Below are 21,051 nucleotides of genomic sequence, written 5' to 3' on the forward strand. Positions count from 1 at the left end.
TTAGGTTAATTATTAGCTTGTTGGTCGTGTACTAATTGCCTTATAGTATAGATGGTTCTAAACCCCTTTTTTTCCCCATCTCTCTAGGCAAGCAATCAAGATTAGCCGAAAGAAAAACTTTTTCCCATTTCTTCTCAGATGAATAATGCAGCTGCCAGAGAAGGCATTTCACAACCTGTGACATCTAAAGCTGCTTTTAATTATAATTCCTTAAGAAAGATAAGGAAGAACTTGCTAGTTCTCTATCTTCTTCTGTGTGCTATATATGCATGGTTCCATTTTCCAATCCTTTTCTCATTCTCTTTTTGGGTTTTTTAAAATGATCATCATTACATTTATTTCCATGATAATGCTTTGCAGTGCAATGCCATGTTTTTGGTGTAAAATTGCAGCAATCTCATTATCCTAGCCTGCCTCTATTAGACTTTTGGCAAAAGAAAAAGGGTGGGGGAAGCCTTCAGAAAATTAAATAAAAAGAAAAAAAAATAGAAATTAGAGCTTATAAATTCCTAAAGAAATAAATTGAATGTATTTGCCATATAATTGCTGGCAGATTTTTCAGCAGAGTACTTAATTGTGATGCTATAAATATGAGAAATATGGACCCAGTGTTTTTTGGATAGACACATACAACTTGTCATTTGGAAAATAATATATAGAAAACAATATGACTGATATGAATCACAAAATCAAGTCAGTTGTTCTTAATTTCCTGTGACTTTGCAATTATTATGATGATTTGCTCTTTCTTTGACAGAACTTTTTTAAATCAAAGAAAAGACTAATAAAATCTAAAATGGGTTGATGTGGATTCATGGATTTGGACATGAAGATCTAGCCAAAAGTTGAAGTTGAGATTACATGTTTCCACTTATATTTTATTACCAATTAAGCTAACAATTGAATTGAGTGACCACGTGAGGGTTTTCCAGCCTATAAGAGAGGCAGACCACAAGATAGTGACCCTTCGAAGAGAGAAGAGGGGGGCAGACCTGCCCATCAATAAGACAGATAGTGACACCTCAAAAGAGCACCCTCCCAGTCCCAAGTCCCAAACCCATGAGATAGTATCAAGCACAAGTGAAGCCAACTACTATTTTATGACAAAACCCACATGAAATAGAGATGTTCATGTTAATACAAGACCAATCTTTCTCATGTATGATGGGCCATTATTTTTCTTTTGAGAAAGAGAGTTAGATACAGAAAGAAAGAAAGAGGGAATAAGGGTGAAAGGTTTTTGATTGTGTTCAAGTTAATACAACAGCACTCTTTTACATGTGAAAGAGAGAGGAGGGAACCAATTAGAATAGCTTAATTGGCCATCACCTTAATCTTAAAATTAAATGGTGGGAAGGTATGAGGTTCTAATCTCATCCCTTTTTAAAAAAAGCAATGATAGGTGATTTATTCTTTAAATATACACATTCCTACTATAATTCTTCACTAATACTAGTTCATTAACAATATAGACTTTTATGGAAGTGAATCTAATAAATGTACGAAAAATTTTTATTTGGACTCGATACATCTTGGACCCAGGATATAATATATAGTGAGACTCATATGTAAAATTGATGGGATTCACATGTTTATGTCTTTAATAAATAATGAATTAGGTCTAGACAAATTTTTTTGTAAATATATATGGTTAAAAAATAAAGAGAGAGAAGAGGGAAAGAAGGAGTTAGCTAGGTAAAGAGAAGGAGAGGGGGCGGTATATGTTTTTTTCTTTTTTCTTTTGAAGTGGAAGATCAAAAGCAAATATATCTTGCTTTTACTTTTCAGCTCTCTCTTTAAGACTATTCCATTTTCTAATAAAGCTCAAATATTCATTAAACATAGACAAGGTGTTGGTCCCAACCCTGCAGCGCCAAGAAGAAGAGAAGGAACAAATTTGATAAGAAAGAAAAAAAGCTTCCACTGATTCCCTCTTCCATGCAGCCTATGCATACAACACAATTATATATTGATCATTCAAACAAACATGGTAATGATGTATTAATAATCATCAACTTTTACTTCTTACAACTCCCTAGTCCCCACTCTTCCTTGCAGGCACATGTTCCCAACTCAAGATAAAAAAATTTAACAGCTTATAGGTAATAGAAAATTACACATATTGCATCAAAATACACAATTGGTCTGACTTCAAATCCAGTTTTGGTCCAACCTATATTGTAGTACTAGTATATGATTCTGATAATATGTCTATGCAACTTTTTGATGGGTCCTCTATGCATCATCTAGGAGCTAAATGTGCTTTTCTATGTCACCCTTGCATATATATATATATATATATATATATATATATATATATATATATATATTGTCATAACAAGGACTGAAGATTGGATAGCTCTAGTACTACTCTTGGTAATGGAATTTCTCTGTACATTATGATTTCTGAATGAGATGTATTTCCCAAAGGTATCCAACCAGTTGTCAAATGATGCTTAGTTCTTTTACTTGTATACTGAAAAAAGCTTAAAATTATAAGATAAAACCCTCTTACAACCACCATAGCCACGGCAGTCATTGCCGAGGACTCGGCTTTTGAGTCAACCACAGGTGACCTCTAGGTTTAAGTTTTATCTGGAAGCCTATTGTTCGGGTTTGATCAAGTGATTTATACTAAGTTTTTTCTGTCTCATAATTAATAAAATCCATTGCTAAAAAATAAAAAAAACCGCTTGGAGGAAATTTGGGGTCATACAGCTACTTCTGATGCTTTTCTTGCATTATACAGCATTTTATCAATACCCATTACCAAAAAGAGCCATTCTCTTGCCTTTTTCAGTCATTCTCTGCTTGAAAAACTAATAATTCATCACTGAAACACCCATTGTGGATAATAAATAGAGAATGACTTGAAACACCCACTGCAGTCTGAAAAGAGACTCATTATGATTTGGAGCTCACGAGTTTAAGCCACGAAGAGAGATTCCACTAGTACGCTAATCACCATTACCTCTTAATTTGTCAAGAAAAAAAAAACTACTTTTCCAATGTTAATAAACCTCATTAATAAAAGATTTGAGGTTATACAAAGTAAAAATAACATCGTAATAGTGTCATGCATCAAATGATTTTCTGTCCACTAATTTGACATCATAATAAAGAGTAGTCATTGTAAAAATCAGAGGATACATTTATGGTTGTCATTCATTAAAAGCAACAGGACAATGCAGCCATTTTAAATGATTGAGAGTGCAATTCCAACATCTCCCATTCAAAGCAATAAGGTGCATCCTTTGATTAAAGCTAAAGGGCATTTTCGTCATATGAATTAAAGAAAAAAAATTGAAAGAAAGAGAAGTAGCAGCAGCAGCAGCATCCAACTTTACTTTTTCTCCCCCTATTCTCAACTTTAAATTTCTGTTATCCAACGGCTTTATTATTATTTTTTTCTTTATAAACATAATTACTGTTAATAAAAAATAATTTAGCAAGACCCTTCTCCTCCTCCTCTTTTCCTTAATTTCTGCTTTCTTTTTTTTTAGTGTTCTTTTAGCTTTCTCAGCTTAAGGAGACTTAAGACACAGAAGAATAGAAAACAATCAAGAACATTTTCCTCCGGAATTTCAATATCCCTCTTCTTCTCTTCCTTCTCTTTTCTTGTTAAAGGGAAATAAAAGAAAAGCAAAGGAAAAGAATGAACAGAAAAGAGAAGCAAAGAAAAGGGGAGGCTTAGCTTCTTCCTTGTATTTCAAGACTCTTTCTGTGAAGATGTTTGATTCCTTCAGCCCACGCACACTTGAAGTTTCTCAGATTTCTTTCACTTTTCCTTCCTTTCGTAGAAAATTCATTGATACCCAGGTGCTTAAATCCCTTTGTCTTTGCTTCAATTCCTTCCACACTCAATTCCCCTGAGTAAGTTTTCACCAAAACATGGTCCCCTTCATTGCTTTAACCCTACTCTCTCTTCTTAGCACCTCTTGTTCTACTTCTTTACTTAATGATTTTAACGTTTTAGTTGTGCTTAAACAAGGATTTGCTTTCCCTGAACCAGTCTTGAGCACGTGGAATTCATCGAATCCAAGATCAGTTTGTTCGTGGGCTGGAGTTGGTTGCTCTCGCGGGCGAGTTGTGTCATTGGACTTGACAGATTTGAATCTGTCAGGTTCTGTTTCACCTCTGATTTCAAGGATTGATAGGCTCACCAACTTGTCTCTTGCAGGAAACAACTTCACCGGTACCATTGAGATTTTCAGGTTGAGTAATCTTCTGTTTCTTAACATCTCAAACAATCAATTCAATGGTGGCTTGGATTGGAACTACTCTGAAATGGAAAACTTGGAAGTGTTTGATGCTTACAATAATAACTTCACTGCTTTCCTTCCTCTTGGGATTTTGAGCCTGAAAAAACTCAAGTACTTGGATCTTGGTGGCAACTATTTCTATGGCAAAATCCCTGCAAGCTATGGGAAACTAGTGGGGTTGGAGTATCTATCACTCGCAGGAAATGATCTTCATGGAAAAATCCCTGCTGAATTAGGAAACCTCACTAACTTGAGGGAGATTTACTTGGGGTATTACAATGTTTTTGAAGGTGGGATTCCTGCAGAGCTTGGAAATTTGGTGAATCTAGTTCACATGAATTCACCAGACTGTGGACTAGATGGTCTAGTTCCGAGGGAGCTTGGAAACCTGAAGCTGCTTGATACTCTATATTTGCATGCCAATCATTTTTCAGGTTCTATTCCAAAGGAGTTAGGCAACCTGACCAACTTGGTGAATCTTGACCTCTCCAACAATGCACTCACTGGTGAAATCCCATTTGAGTTCATCAATCTCAAGCAACTGAAGCTCTTCAATCTCTTCTTGAATAGACTACACGGTTCCATTCCAGACTATGTCGCGGAATTGCCTAATTTGGAAGCGCTGGGGCTGTGGATGAACAATTTCACCGGTGAGATTCCTCAAAAACTTGGTCAAAATGGGAAGCTTCACATTCTTGATTTGTCCTCAAATAAGCTCACTGGTACAATCCCGCAAGACTTGTGTTCCTCTAATCAGTTGAGGATTCTCATTCTCTTGAAGAATTTCCTGTTTGGTCCAATCCCAGAAGGTTTGGGGACATGTTATAGTCTCACTAGAGTGAGGTTGGGGCAGAACTACTTGAATGGAAGCATTCCAAATGGTTTCATTTACTTGCCTCGGTTGAATTTAGCAGAGTTGCAGAACAACGTCCTGTCAGGGAATTTATCAGAGAATGGTAATAGTTCATCTAAACCTGTTAAATTAGGCCAACTCAATTTGTCAAACAATCTCCTCTCGGGTCCTCTGCCATTTTCGCTTTCAAATTTCTCTTCCCTTCAAATCCTTCTGCTCAGTGGAAATCAATTCTCAGGTCCAATTTCAACTTCCTTAGGAGAACTCCAGCAAGTACTAATGCTTGATCTTAGCAGAAATTCACTCTCAGGTGCAATTCCACCTGAAACAGGAAACTGTTTCCATCTCACTTCCCTTGACATGAGCCAGAACAACCTCTCTGGTTCAGTCCCACCAGAGATATCCAACATCCATATCTTGAATTACTTGAACTTGTCAAGAAACCACTTGAACCAAACAATACCAAAATCCATTGGTTCCATGAAAAGCCTCACTGTTGCTGATTTCTCTTTCAATGATTTCTCCGGAAAGGTCCCAGAATCCGGTCAGTTCTCCCTCTTTAATGCCTCCTCTTTTGCAGGAAATCCTCAACTCTGTGGTCCTCTACTTAACAATCCTTGCAATTTCACCACCATCACAAACACACCAGGAAAGCCCCCAGTGATTTCAAGCTCATCTTCGCTTTAGGCTTGCTGATATGCTCTCTGATATTTGCAACTGCTGCCATAATAAAGGCCAAGTCTTTCAAGAAAAACAGCTCAGATTCTTGGAAGATGACAGCTTTCCAAAAGCTAGAATTCACTGTCACAGACATCCTGGAATGTGTAAAAGATGGAAACGTAATTGGTAGAGGAGGAGCTGGGATTGTATACCATGGGAAAATGCCAAATGGGGTTGAAATTGCAGTTAAAAAACTACTTGGTTTTGGCACCAATAGCCATGACCATGGCTTTAGAGCAGAAATTCAAACACTAGGCAGCATTAGGCATCGAAACATCGTTAGATTGCTTGCTTTCTGCTCCAACAAAGAAACCAACTTGTTGGTTTATGAGTGCATGAGAAATGGAAGCCTAGGAGAAGCCTTACATGGCAAAAAGGGTTCTTTCTTGGGTTGGAATTTGAGGTACAAAATCGCCATTGAGGCTGCTAAAGGCCTATGCTACCTCCACCATGATTGTTCACCATTGATCGTTCATCGAGATGTAAAATCCAACAATATTCTGTTAAATTCGAGCTTCGAAGCACATGTTGCAGATTTCGGATTAGCAAAATTCCTTATTGATGGGGGAGCATCAGAATGTATGTCAGCAATTGCAGGGTCTTATGGCTACATAGCACCCGGTAAGTTCATTACTTCACTATATTTGCAATTAAATGATACCACTAAGCCAGTTTTTAACCACTGCATCACATTTTTACACACATTACTAATGCTTGCTTTCTGATTTTGTGCACAGTGATACTGTAGATGATTGATGATTGATAGTGACCTTGTTAGTTCAGTTAGTTATTTTGTGTGTAGTAAATTTTTCTTGTAATGTCAAAATTGTCTGAATAATTCAAGAACTCAAGATGAACAGCAACCATCTGATATTCCCAAGGTAAGAACAGTTACAAGCCACGTATAGCTGACTTTTGATCCCTTATAAGTGGTACTGTACGCAATAGTGTTACCTCAGTGAAACTGAAGTCATTGAGAAACTATAGGATCTCGACTTCAAACTCTTAAATTAAAAAAAAAAAGTGAGAGCAGAAAAACCACCCGTGATTTGTGCCAAAGGGAGACAGGCGCATAGGTTTTCTTGGTATTCACAACACAACATCACACAGAAACAAAAGAGCCCAAGCACTTTGTTGGGACCCACGAAAAACTCTGATCTAGCAATCTTGGAGGTCCAAATCTGACACATTGTTGCTTATTTTCAGTCTGATAATGATTCTAAAGTAACAGCACATTGAGATTAGTGAAAGCTAACCGACACATTTATGCATGCACACCTATTTACAACACTAATCTTTCGTGTACTAGCTGATTTTGGTCTTACGTGTAAAACGTATTTTTCTTCTTCTTCTTCTTCCCATCTACCAGTCTTCTTTGGCTGCTTTGAGCTTTCTTGGCAAGTTTGGCATCTCTTTTTGTCTTTGTCCTTTGACCTAATATCTATGATTTTTTTTGGGGGGTACTTTACTTAATCCCAAGATGAAGATGCTGCAAATTGGGTTGTGTTTGGGCTTGGATTGTGGTGGTCTTATGGGCCTCATCCCATGGTTTAGCTATGTCATGACTAAATTTTGTTCATATTGCAGAATATGCATACACATTGAAGGTGGACGAGAAGAGTGATGTGTATAGTTTTGGAGTTGTTCTCTTGGAGCTGCTAACAGGACGACGACCGGTGGGTGATTTCGGCGAAGGGGTGGATATTGTACAATGGAGCAAAAGAGTAACGAATAATCGGAGAGAAGATGTGATGCGCATTGTTGATCCAAGACTAACAATGGTGCCAATGGTGCCTAACAGGACGACGACAGTGTTGCCAAGAAAATAGCATTGAACGTCCTACAATGAGAGAATTAATTCAAATGCTCTCTGAATTTCCTCGTAACTGTCCAAATTACCATTCTTCATCATCTTCTATTGTTTCCCAACAATTGAAAAATGGGGAAAATGAGAAAATCCTTGCAAAATCCAAACAAGATCTTTTAGTTTAAGCTTGAATAATTTTCTTTTTCCCTTTGAATTTTAATGCTGTCTTTAAATTGGCTTGATCTTTGTTATAGCTTTTTTTTTTTTATTAATGTGCAAAGAATAATTTTTTTCTTTATAATTCTTGGGCATAGAATTAGGCATATAGATGTAGGAATAATTTGTGGGTTACCTTCTTTTTAAGGAGTGTCCTCCTTAGGTGGAGAGCTTGCAATCTTTTATTAAAGGGATCATGAATGCTTTTTGTATTATATACTCTTCTCTATACAAATGCTATATTTGATTGCTTTACATTACTTCATTTTTTGCCCCACCTCTACATTTTGTCCCCCCTTCGTGTTATAATCAATGTTTATAGATATGAAGTGATGGCATTAATAATATGTAAACTCGATTCACTTCGAAACTAAGACATAAGTACGTGAGATTTATATATTTAATAAGTAAATTTCATCATATACTATGTTATAGATTCAAGAAAAATTCTTTCTAAATATGTGAAGCCAATGCAAATCTAAAGCATCCCATATAATAATTTTTTAAAGAAATTAGAAAAATAAATTTAAACTCAAAAACCCTATTTTTATTTTATTAATTAAACACTGAATCCATATATTAAAATAGATGATTTCAAGGAGTTGACATGTGATATTCTTTTTCATAATATTACTGCATGACATTCTCTATCATGTTAATTCTCTTTTTTTTTTCTTTAAAAAATATTATTTTTAAGAATAATATTAATATTAATAAATAAAAATAATATTTAAATATGTTATGCTTTTTAATATGAAAATATAATATTATATTCTATATATTCTTTTAATATATTAAAAAAATATAATATAATATTAAAAATGATAAAAATAACCATATGATTAAACCAATTTCAAATGATTTCATATCTTTAATTAATATTTTTGTTATATTATTATATTTTTATTTTTTATTATGAAATTTTCATTAAAAAATTTAAAAGATAAAAAATTTAATCTATATAAAAATAATAAAAATAAATATAAAATAATTGTTCTAAATTTTCCATCGAATGTGCAAGCTGACGCTGGTATTTTCCATCCCCAATTTTTTAAATTTATAATTAAAAAAAAAATTAAATTTCCACTAGAAGCTGAGAACTCTCAACTTTTGAAAAATAAAAAGGTTAGCTTTAAATTGCTCTGAGCGTGTTTTTTAAATTTGCCAAAAAAAAAAATATTAAAAATTTAAGATTTAAATCAATAATGAATTTATAAATTCTTATTAATAGGGGTAATATATAAACATAAAAAATACTCATTTTCACTTGTATATATATTCAATTAATAAATTTATTTTTCCTAAGAAAACTAATAAATTTATTTCAATTAATAGAATCATCCAAACTTTAATGGAACAAGAGAAAATTATTTAACAAAAGAAATTATGGGACACATCTTTAAATGTAGGGCAAATTAATATCTTTAAATATAGGATAATATTAAAATTTTATATAAAAATTATCTTTTAAAAGGAAAATTGAGAGCAGCGCCCCATTGCCCCCATACTAAATCTATTCTTATTTCAACTGAGATTTAATGGGTATATTATTAAATAAATATTAATTATATTTTATATAATTAACAATATATTAAAAATAATACTAATAATATATTGTTACAATCATGAATATATATATATATATATATATATACTCTAAAGTTGATTACCAACCATTTGTTCAAATCTCCTAGCACACTATTTTTTATTTTTATTATTTTTATTTTAAATTGGTTAATTAAATCGTTTGAAATCCGACTGTGTAACCAATGAACCCTAATTTTTTAACATTTCATATTTATTATCTAAATCAACTTGATTATTAGTTCTCTTCTAATTAAACCGATCCGATTCTTATAACAATAATGTTAACTAGAGTAATTATTTTTGTATTTTATATATATCAATTTATAATAATTAAAAAAAATAAAATATAAACTAAAAATTAAAATGAATAAAATACAGACGCATATCATCAAATTTCAAAATAATATGAAGTAAAATCACATGGAGCATCCCTCATGTAGGTATGAACTATTTTCTCAACAATTAATTAATATTTCATACTAGAAATTCATTACATATAAATATTTTCTTATTTATATAAAAATATTAATGATTATATTTACATTATCTTTTTAAACCATAGACATTTTAATTAATGAATTATATTAAAAAACTTTTAATATATCATAAAATATATAAATATAGCCATATCATTATAAATGATATATAATTAATGTAAATTATAATTTATATATTTTGTTCATTTTTAATTATATCTTTCACCAATCAAATTAATATCTATTTTTTTTTCAAATCAATAACAAAATAACATTGAACTTACCTAGATAAATCTTGAATTATATCGAAATTGAAATATGAAATTGGCTCAAATTAATAATTTAAGGGTTTGAATTAGAATCAAACTGATTATAATTTATAGTGATGGCTTTTAATTTTTTTTCTCTTATTATTGATGGTTCGAATAGACAATTTTAATCTTATTGAAATCAGATTTAAAAAAAAATGATAATTTTATAAGGTACAATGTGAATTAAAACATTTTTAAACTTGAAACTAAAATTAGAATCAAATCAAGATTAATTTTATTACCTAATTATTACCTAATTAAATCTTGAATTGCCGATTTCAACTCAAAATTAATCTGATTTGAATCGGTAACTAGCCAAAATATACCCATAAAATATAATTTTTTTAATTTTATTTCGTTATTTTTTAAAACTAACTATATTTCATTATTAAACATGTTGGAAAAAAGAGGAAAAAAAAAACAACAAAGAGAATTTAATTTCCTAACAAGGTTAGCACAAAACTGGACGCACTCCCAAAATATTGGCGCTTTCCCACCCTTTTTGTCTTTAAACCCTACATCCAACGGTCACTATTTCCTCTTTTCAAACCAGGAACTCATCTGACCTGTCCGATCCTTCCATAATTAGACCATTTTGTTTCCCTCTTCTCCTTCTCGACCTTACTTTCACTGCTTCTTCTTCTTTCCTTCTCTGGAAAACCGCTTTTCTACTCTACTGAAAAGCGGTTTTCTGGACACATCAGATCGGGTCTCTCGGTTTCGTATCGGCCTCGATCCATCCCTTCTAGGTCCACTTCCGATTTCTCATTTTTCTTCATTTTTAGTCCTCTGTTGCTTCCTCTGTAGCGTATGCGTATCAAAGGAAATGAAAAGTTTTAATTTTTTTGCTCTCTATGAGTAGTTTGATTCGGTGACTTCTTTTTTAATGTTCCATTTTGCAAATTGATATTCTATTTATGCGGACTTGAAGTCATGAAATTTCATTTTCTCACGATTTCTCTCCAACCAAGCAGATTTCCCTCCCCCCCTCTTTAAAAACGAAAAATCTTTGAAAGTTGTTTGTTTTCTGTAAGATATATATTGAATTTCCCACTTTTACTCAAAAAGATCTCTTTTTTTGAAAAAAAAAAAGTTGAGATTTTGCATTTGATTTTTCTCTCCAGGGATTTTTTTTTATATAATTTATATACAAAATTCCATTTTCTGTTTGATTTTTATCTCAAAAGAAAAAAAAAACTATCAAAAGATAATAATAAAATAGAATTTTATGCTTTCCATTAATTAGTTAATTAATTAATTAATAATAAGAGGAATCTGAATCTCTTTTTTTCCCGTTCTGTGTAAGTTGCCAACGTGTGCCTGGAAGACACTGGATAGCGTGCAACCAGCGTTTTTGCTTTTGAAGATGAGATTTTTTTTTTTAAAAAAATTTATTATTAAAAGGAAAACAATAAAATTCAATTTTTATAAGAATAAATATTTTATTTTATCGATAGGGATTGAATTAGGTTGGGTTGATATTGCTACTAAAATTATTATTAAAAAAGTTATTTTTAAAATATATTAATTATAAAATATTAAAAAAATAATTAAAAATTAAATTTAATTTATTTTAATTATAAAAATATAAAAATAATAAAATAATTTTTTAAATTATTTTTTAATAATATTTAAAATAATATTTTTATTCAAAAAAAAATAATTTCATCCATCAAAATACAATGCTAAATCGTAAGACTTTTGGTATAAAAGTACTGGTGCTTTGACTTTGACTAACACTTTTGCTATTTATTTTGTCTCTCTGTTTGCAGGTGTTAACTTGGGCTTTTATCGGTCGACGATTGCCGCTGGAACAGAACTTGAGAAACGTATCCTCTCTTATTGGGTTTCTTTTCCCCTTTCCCCCTCCTCCTCTTCTTCCCCCTCCTTCCCCAACCCCACCATCCCTCGCCGCCGCCGCCCCCCCCCCCCCCCCAACTTTTTAAATATAAAGCTATTGTGGGTTCTGTTTTTAATTTCATTTGTGTTACTTTTTTTTAACTGAAAATGGGAAAAAAAAATCTGGGTTGTTCATTTTATATTGAAGATGGGTAATAATTATCGTGGATGATCAAGATTTTGATTTTATGGAAAGTAAATTGTTTGGCTTGTTTGATTTATGCCCTTTTCGCCCCTTTCAGTCCTTCCTCTTGCTGCTAAAATTGCGTATTGGCTTTGTCCTGTGGAAAAAAAAAAAAGAAAAATTCTGTATTGACTGTTTAATGGTGTAGATATTGTTGGCAACTCCATGATTTGTTGGCTAATTGAATAAGTATTGTATTCTTAACTATATAATGCAGCTGAATCTGTTCCTACAGGATTGAAGTCGGAGTCCATTAGGAAATTGGCTGGGCGTGATGTGGTATGTCATATTAATCTATGTTGCTTTTGTTTTCTTCCTTGTGGATAATTGCTTGGAAAAATGGCGTTATGAAGGTGAAAAGGCTTGGTTTTAATTTATTGTGGATTCCTATCTTTCTTGTAGTTGTGCCAACTTTCACTTTGCGGTTTGGTGTATGGTATGCATTGGATTACTGAGAATTATAAAACACTAAAAGGTCAAGGAAATATGTTTTTGGTCATTATAACTTAAGTTCAAGAATATGATCTATTTGTGTGAGTACCATGAGATCCATTCTTCTTGTTTAAAAGGATTGCTAGTGTTTTATTTAAATTTTTTGGATCTTAGATTTTTGTGGCTCTGTATGTGTATCTCTAGGCATCCACATTGCACAAATATATTCTGTGCATGGTAGATGGTTATTTTAACAACAAACTTAATGCTTTGTAGAACAAGATTAGATGGTTATTTTAACAACAAACTTACTTAATGCTTAGTAGAACAAGATTATCTTTTTATTATCTTATTTTCCTTTGTATGTCTTTGTTTTCAGGCTTCTGGAAAAGATGGATTACCATGTGGCTCAACATCATTCAGTTGCTTTTCACGGGATGCTACTTCTAATACCAAAGGTGAAGTAGATGGTAATTCTAGTATCAAAGGGGAGACTGACCAAGAGTCTGTTGGAGACCTCGGTATTTACAATCTACCGACTAGTAGTTACAATTATTACTACCCAGGTGGGATATTGAGACGGTTATATATTCTTCTTATATATAATCTTTTGGAGTTGTGATAAAGTCAATTAAATGGAATGCCATAATCTTAGTTAAAAGTACTCATATAATAGTTTTTCAGTAAAGTTGAGACTTGAGATGTCTGGTAATATACTCCTCAATGTATTGCATAGGATGATGTTAATCGGCCTTGTGATTAAGTACTCATATTTCTTAGTTGACTTCCATATAGTCAGAATCATTTTTTAGGCTAATGGTGCAATCATGTGAAAAATGAAAAGATAATACTTTAGCACGTCTTCAAGCATGATAATTTTGAAAATATTAAGTTACTTTACTTTGCTTCAATTAAAGATTTTTTTTTTTTTCAGTTTGATTTGCAGCTCTGAAGTTTATAATTTGAGAATTAGATTAATTTATGGTATCTTATTTCTTAAACTTACTCTTTGTTGCAGAGTATAATGGATCCTTCACACAATTGGATGATCATGGTTATTTTCAAGCACATGGATCTCATATGGTATGTTCTTCTGACGTATACTTTCATTTCTATTTGCAAAAATTAGGCAAAACTATGTCTAGTTCTGCTTGGCTGATAAGGGTAGTTTTGTATAATTGTGTCTTGTTGATAATTGATACTAGTGTATCGGTTGATCACATCAGGGATGCAATCAGACAATGGATCACTAGTCTATTATTTACCTGCTATAATCCATATGCTTCTGGGGCAGTGGTTGGGGTAGATGGGCAAAGTGTTGGTCAACAAGCATATTTTTCTTCACCTGGATACCTTCCACATCCTGTTTTCTATGGATTAGAAGCCATGCCTCGCTATTCATGGGATTCAGCATATTTTAGTGATGTCTCAAATGGCAATACTGGTTCTCAAAATGGAAAATATGGATCAGCTTCCACTTTTGCCAAGTCCAGTGGTTTTAACTCTATGAAGTCTAATGACAATACCGCTGGCAAATCCTCTAAGTCTACAAATACACAAGCAATCAGACCTTTAAACAAGGTATGAAATATTCTTACTTTTTATGTCTATATCTTTAAACTTTCCCAAAAAGAATTGATTTTGAAGTTTGTTGTGCTTGTTGGTCATCACTAGTCTTCAGTTTTGAGTTTTTTTGCTGATTTAACTTTTTTTGTTACAGGTGTCTGCATTGGGTTCTGATTTCTCAGCAGGTCTCTCGAAAGGATACCATCCTGTAGGAAATTTGCCTCCTTTTTCTATCCAAAAACATGGTCCATTCCCGCATAATTGTCTTATGAACTATAGACAGAACGGAAGGATATGGAATGGAAATGATAGAAATAAATCTGGAGACAGATTCTATAAAAACAGTGATTTTGAAACCTCAAATGAACTAACTTCTGGTCCTAGGGGCTCTAACAAATTTCCTTCTCTGGAGACTGTTGTCAAGGAAGACTTGGGAATCACTGTACAAAGGGATCAGTATAACAAACCAGATTTTGAAACTAAGTAGCAGATGCTAAGTTCTATGTTATCAAATCTTACAATGAAGATGACATTCATAAGAGCATTAAATATGATGTATAGGCAAGCACTCCAAATGGCAATAAGAAGTTAGATGCAGCATTCCGTGAAGCAGAACAGAGATCTTGAAAATAATGGTAGGCGGCCTGTAACTTATAGCAGAGACACTCAAGAGGTATCTCCTTTGCTTTAGAACTCAATTGTCTTCTGGTGTTTCTGTTGTGAAAGCCAGTCTGCTCTACATTTACATCTTCTAATTTGTTTTATTATATTTTAAGAAATATGGCTAGAACTAAATACATATTGATTGTCGAAAATTGTGTTTACTTCATGGTAGTACTGCTTTACAATGAATATTTGTTATACCTGACCTTGTCATGTTGGGAATGGAGCAGAAATATTTTTAAGTTCATGTTAACCTCAAAAAAAAAAAAAAAAAAAAAAAACTACTCTCTATTTTTGAAGTTCGTGTTTTTGAGAAAAGACCTGTTCTCTTACACAACAGCTTCTATTTGTGGAAGTCTTCTGCAATATGCTGTGCATATGGTTCCGCTGCATTAAAAACTCAACTTAGCAGAGTATGTTGCCATTTTTTTGTTATTTTCAGTGGTTGTACTATACAATTTAGGCTTGATATTTCAATATATCTGGCAAAAGATGCTGCTAGAATAGAAACTTGTGCATGGTGGCCTCTGTTCTTGTTGAATATATTAAAGGTTGGATTGACACGATTTGTTATAATAATTTGCAGATTGGACTTTAGCAAGGTTTGGAAATGCTGAATATATTTAAGAGTTATTCAGCTAAGACCTCATAGTTAGATGACTTCAATTTCTATGAAAATCGAGAGAAATCTCTACACACTAAAAAGAACAATAAGCCTGCAACTTTGCAAATGGAGATACACGAAAATGGTGAGTTTCTGCAAGTTCACTCTCGAAAACTAGCCTTATAGTTTTGTCAACAATTCAGGTTTGACCATTGCATCTTCTGAGAAGATGCATTTATTCCCTAAATTTTGCTATTGTTAAAATCATGATCTTATTGTTATCAGTTTTGGACTAGTAGCTGAATTCTATGAATTTTGCTGTGCAATGTTAGGGATCTTGCCTAGATACAACAACAACTAAACCTTAAGTCTTGCCTAGATACTTTAACTAAAATTGAATGACTGCTGTGAATTGTATTAGTGCTCCATTTTAAATTTGCCGACTGCTATGGAAGTTAGCTGAATTCTGCTTAATGTTTGTTCATTTTTAGTTGCTAATTTTGCAACTCTATTTTTATCGTGCAGAAGCATATAAAAGCAGGAGATAGGAAATGTGATGATGATTTGACGATCAAGAAAACTACTAATCCCATGACTCTTATCAATCTAATGAAGAATCTCTCTCTCCACGGCTACAATCCAAAGAGTAATTATGTAAAGAAGCCAATAGAAAATTCAATTCCTGTTGTTCCTGTACCATAGGCATTTTAGAGGTTTTTTAGTTATTTACAATGTTTATTCTACTCTAATGTGATGTTGTTGTTCCTCGTCCTTATTTTATCATTTCTTTAGCTTTCCATTATAAGCCTGTTATAATTATAAAGGCTATTTGTTCTTCAGGTTAGAGAGTTGTAGTTTATTTGCAATGTGTATCTTAGTTGATTTGGGAGTGAAGTGGGGTTCAGTTTCAGTCAATCGTTAGATTTGGAAGCTAATGTTGTAATGTGGATGACAGAATAGATTATATGTTCACATAACAACATATTATATTGTAATATTGTTCACATTACATACAACGAAGATACTATTTAATATTTCACCTGTTGTTTTTCCCCTGATTTGAGCTTAATTATTCTCCTGTATAGTCTTCCCTCTCTCAAATGACAATAGAGCGGCAGATGATAGAGCTGCAAAAGATTGCGGTTATTTGTAAGAGTAAAGCAATTAAGAATGCTAAAAAGTAACGGCAAACTAGAAATGAGTTATACCTGTTGTGAAAGTGAGTGGGGTTTGGTTAAGAGGAAGCAGGAAGAGATAGAGAGAGATTTAGATCGAGTGAAGAAGAAGAAGAAGCTTCCTCCTCATTATTTATTCTTCTTCTCTTCGATTTGTCATCTTGATGCTTTTCATTTCTGCTTCTCCTTTTATCTCTACTATATATAGGAAGGACCCCACACTCCATAATTTTCTCCTCATCCACGTGACAGTTATCGGTGAAGCAAAATGAGGCCTTAACGAAACACTCTTCATCAAAACGTGTCCTCAATCCATTGAATGAAAGCAACACGTGTGATGAGTCCCAAAGATACGGACTTGCATGATAACCATTCCAATTCCCAACGTCCTTATAGCTAAATAAGTTGAACGCATTACGTTCCCGCCTATTTCCAGATTCACATATGAAATCCACTTCAAATCCAGGAAAATGAATAAAACCGCTGGGACGAAGAACAACGCAGAAAGAGAAGGCAATTACGTGACGAAGGTCAAGTTTGAAGGAAAGCGAAGATCCTTTATTCTTATACCTCATCCTTTCTGGCACTTCACCTCCTGCCATCAATAATGTAACTTTCTGACCCAACAGGTGCGCTTCAAAAACATCCTCCATTACTTTCTCATTCAATTTGACGCAATTACTAAAATCAAGAAATTTGCAATCTTCAGATTCACTTTTATGTGCTTCTTCATTTTCATGTTCACTTTTATCTGCTTCTTCATTTTCATCTTCATGTTCTAAGAAATTGAAAGAAATTGATGCAGATTCCAGAGAGTGGCAATCAATTGCTTTTAATAATTTTAAGCATGACGGAAGCTCTGGCAAACTCTTAAGACTCTCGCAATCGCTTAAATCAAGCAGTTTCAACTTCGAAAGTTGTTTGATGCTTTCTGGAAGACTTGCTAAATTTGAGCAATTCCGGAGAACTAACTTTTCAAGACATTTCAACTCGCCTATGCTGCTTGGAATAGTCACGAGTCTTGAACATTCAGCTAGATCAAGTTCTTCAAGACGTTTCAAATTGCCAATGCTGCTTGGAAGACTCTCGAGTGCTGTACACCCATCCAAGAACAATATGACAAGTTGAGACAGATGCTTAATTGATGAGGGCAGTTGTTCTATTCCAGTTCCGTCTAATTTTAGAATCCTTATATTACACGGAATCTCTGGACAATCTTTGACTTCATGGCAGTCACTTAGATCAAGTTCAGTAAGCTTGGTCAGATTTTGAAGAGAGGGAATTTCAACCAAACTCCCACAGAAATTTAAATATAAAAACTCGAGATTTGGGGCAATACTAGACAGGTTCGGAATCCTGATCAGGTCATCAGAGTCGCTAAGGTCCATCAATTTCAAACTTCCAAAAGGCTGTAATTAAATAGAAAAATATCAATAAATTAGAAGATACAAATTAACTTCTATAAAATGTATCTAAAATTTATAAACTGTACCTTATCTCCTCCATTCCACAGTTGTATGAGTTTGCTCCCACGCATATGAAGTTCTACAAGATTCTTTGGCCAAAAATTTAATGGCAAAGATTCCAGAGGATAATCATCCCAGTAAAGATATCTTAGTGCTTGTGGACAAAATTCAAAGTTCTTAGGAAGGAGCACTTTGTTCGACATTTCATAGACTTCGATGAATCTAAGATTGCACATCTTCGTAAAGGCCATGGCACTTGGCCTCAAAATACCTCTCCCACAAGGACGAAACGATATGGCCTCAACATTGTCGGTTCCCTAGTAAAATAACAGCAAAAAGGATTATTGATTAATACTTAATTCGTCACGAGATCTACAATTCTTACAAAATTCAAATATGATAATGATCAAAGCTTCATTGATTAATTTGGTCCTTACCGTCTCTGTTGTCAATACATAACTAATATCTTCATAATTCCACAACCTGCTGCGTCCGCCAGGCTGTTTGCATTCCTCATTAACAATATCCTTGCCCATTTGCTCTAGCAAGTCATGCATATCTACCCTATTGTTTGAAATAGTTATCAGAGACTTCTCAATTAGACGAGGTATTCCACTTTCTGGATAGAAACCAAATGCTTTTAATTTTCTCTCAACCTTATCTTTATCTTCCCCTTTGAAGAAACATGCAATATCAAGAAATATTTCCTGTTCATTCTTTTCTAGCCCATCATAACTTCTTTTCAAAACATCTTCAATTTTTTTAAGAGATTTGCCTTTCAATTTTTCCAATTCGCTTTCCCATTCTTCTATCGTCCTACGAAATAAATGAGATCCCAAAACTTTAAGAGCTAGTGGATTGCCTCCAGCATAGATTGTCGCCTTCTTTGATAGCACCTTATATTCTTCCTTGGGACGATTTTGCTCGAAGGCATGTAAGCTAAAGAGTTTCAGACCTTGAGAATCAATTAACTTCTCAACCTTATATATGTCTTCTTCTGATAAACCAAGTGAATCTCTACTAGTTATGATGATTCTACTTCCCTCACCATACAAATCACACTCTCCTGCTAAATCTTTTAAATGGTTTCGATCCTCTACATCATCAAAAACAATCAATACCTTCTTACTCTTAAGCCTTCTCCTAGTAGAATCATTCAAACTGTCTACATGTTTGTCCCTTAATAATTGTTGAATGATTTTGACTCGCACTGAATTTGATGATTGCTTTGTCATTGTTTCCCTAACATTTTCAACGAAACAATGACCATCAAATTTATTCTTGTTTCGATGAAATACTTCTTGTGCAATAGTTGTTTTGCCAATGCCTCTCATCCCCCAAATTCCTACAATCTGCTTCTCATTTAACAACCGTTCCACTTCTTCCACACGCAGTTTAATTCCAATCAAGTTGCGATCATAAGAATCATCACTTTTAGACATATCGCTAAATTTGTTTGAAACATCATTGACAATTCCATCAACTAATTCGGCCTCAGACCTAGTCACGTATAAAAACAAACACTAGTGAGTAATGATAGAATCACAGTGATAGACCCACACCTCTAACTAAATAGTAATATATAATTAATATGCTTTGATTTTAGGATAAGGTAACAAATATCCATTTTAATATTAGTGCTATCTATATTTCGATTAGTGCTCAGTATTAAGATTAATGTACTGTATTAAAAGTTTCTATATTTTGATTCTATTTCCTTAAATTCAAACTTAGAAAAACTGCAGTAAAGAGTAATTAACTTACTTGATTTTTTGTGAATCCCATCCTGCTAAGTTGCTTACTTCCATCAAAGCACGCTTCCAGTTGTCCACCTTTTGTGAACTGCCTTTTTCCCCATGCATAGCAATAGCAAATGCCTTCCCAAAATTCCCTGAAAGCTTTTGAACGTCAGTTGGATCTACTTTGTAAAAAACCGGTAAAACTATTTGTGCTGATTCTTCCTTGCATTTAAGTATCTCAACAAGCTGATCCAAACACCATGGAGAATCTGCATAATTTTCAGAGAAAATAACTATTGAGACACTTGATTCCCGGATTATTTTCAAGAGCTCTGGTGAGATCTCTTCTCCTTTATGGAGCTCTTCATCCGTAAAAGTCTTGATTTGTTTGTCCTTCAAGGCTTTAGAGAGATGGGAGAGAATACCATAACGCGTATCGTCGCCTCTAAAACTAATAAAAACATCCCATTTCTTCCCCTGATTTGGAGGAGTGGAAGAAGTAGAAGCCATGATCAATGATGACAGAGGATCTTGTGCACCTGAGTTTGGAGAAGGTAGAGAAAGCAAAATACAAGAGATGAATATTTGGGTAAACTAGTCTGATGCAAGAAATTTATGAACAAATGAAGAGCTTTTAGTCAACATCAGATTTGCCTTCCAGGAAGGATCGTATAGCTCCATTTGGTCCACACAATTAAATGCAAAACAGTAGAGTGGGTCTAATAATTGATTGGGATTCAATTCTAAACTTGGCGTGTGGGATTGAAGCATTGCAGCTTTAACAAAAGCTTTTCCTTTACTTTCAGCTCTTCCACCGTGCTTCTTCCCACCAATGTGGAGTCTTCACCAACTTCACATTTTATTAAGCTCATTTCTTTTATTTTATTTTAAAAAATATAATTACGACCGTAGGACATGATTGAGAGTATTAATTTTGACTTGACACTTTATGAAATTTATAATTTTATAGTTTTAAAAATAAAAATTATTATTAAATTAATTATCACCTATCATAAAAAAAAATACTAGAAAATGTGCTAAATTTTTATTCATCTTTTATTAATAAAATTTTTACTTATAAAAAAAGAAAA

At 33.3% G+C, this 21,051-nt stretch overlaps 2 protein-coding genes and 1 pseudogene across 2 annotated transcripts; 2 read left to right on the top strand and 1 right to left on the bottom strand.

The window, feature by feature from the left end:
• The first annotated feature begins 3,500 nt into the window (after positions 1-3,500).
• On the top strand, positions 3,501-8,097 carry LOC110661583 (leucine-rich repeat receptor-like serine/threonine-protein kinase BAM1; annotated as a pseudogene).
• A 3,817-nt stretch (positions 8,098-11,914) lies between these two features.
• LOC131168965 (uncharacterized) lies at positions 11,915-14,800 on the top strand. Its single transcript, XM_058134316.1, has 6 exons — positions 11,915-11,924; positions 12,005-12,061; positions 12,533-12,594; positions 13,127-13,268; positions 13,766-14,328; positions 14,468-14,800. The coding sequence occupies exons 1-6, from the start codon at positions 11,915-11,917 to the stop codon at positions 14,798-14,800; spliced, it is 1,167 nt and encodes a 388-aa protein (XP_057990299.1).
• Positions 14,801-16,645: 1,845 nt separating this feature from the next.
• LOC131172794 (disease resistance protein RPV1-like) lies at positions 16,646-20,470 on the bottom strand. Its single transcript, XM_058134317.1, has 5 exons — positions 19,986-20,470; positions 18,577-19,721; positions 18,248-18,492; positions 16,976-18,164; positions 16,646-16,707 (listed from the first exon to the last, which is right to left on the bottom strand). The coding sequence occupies exons 1-5, from the start codon at positions 20,468-20,470 to the stop codon at positions 16,646-16,648; spliced, it is 3,126 nt and encodes a 1,041-aa protein (XP_057990300.1).
• Between the last annotated feature and the right edge of the window lie 581 nt (positions 20,471-21,051).

This window comes from Hevea brasiliensis, chromosome 14 (genome assembly GCF_030052815.1).
Source record: "Hevea brasiliensis isolate MT/VB/25A 57/8 chromosome 14, ASM3005281v1, whole genome shotgun sequence".
NCBI classification, from domain to species: domain Eukaryota; kingdom Viridiplantae; phylum Streptophyta; class Magnoliopsida; order Malpighiales; family Euphorbiaceae; genus Hevea; species Hevea brasiliensis.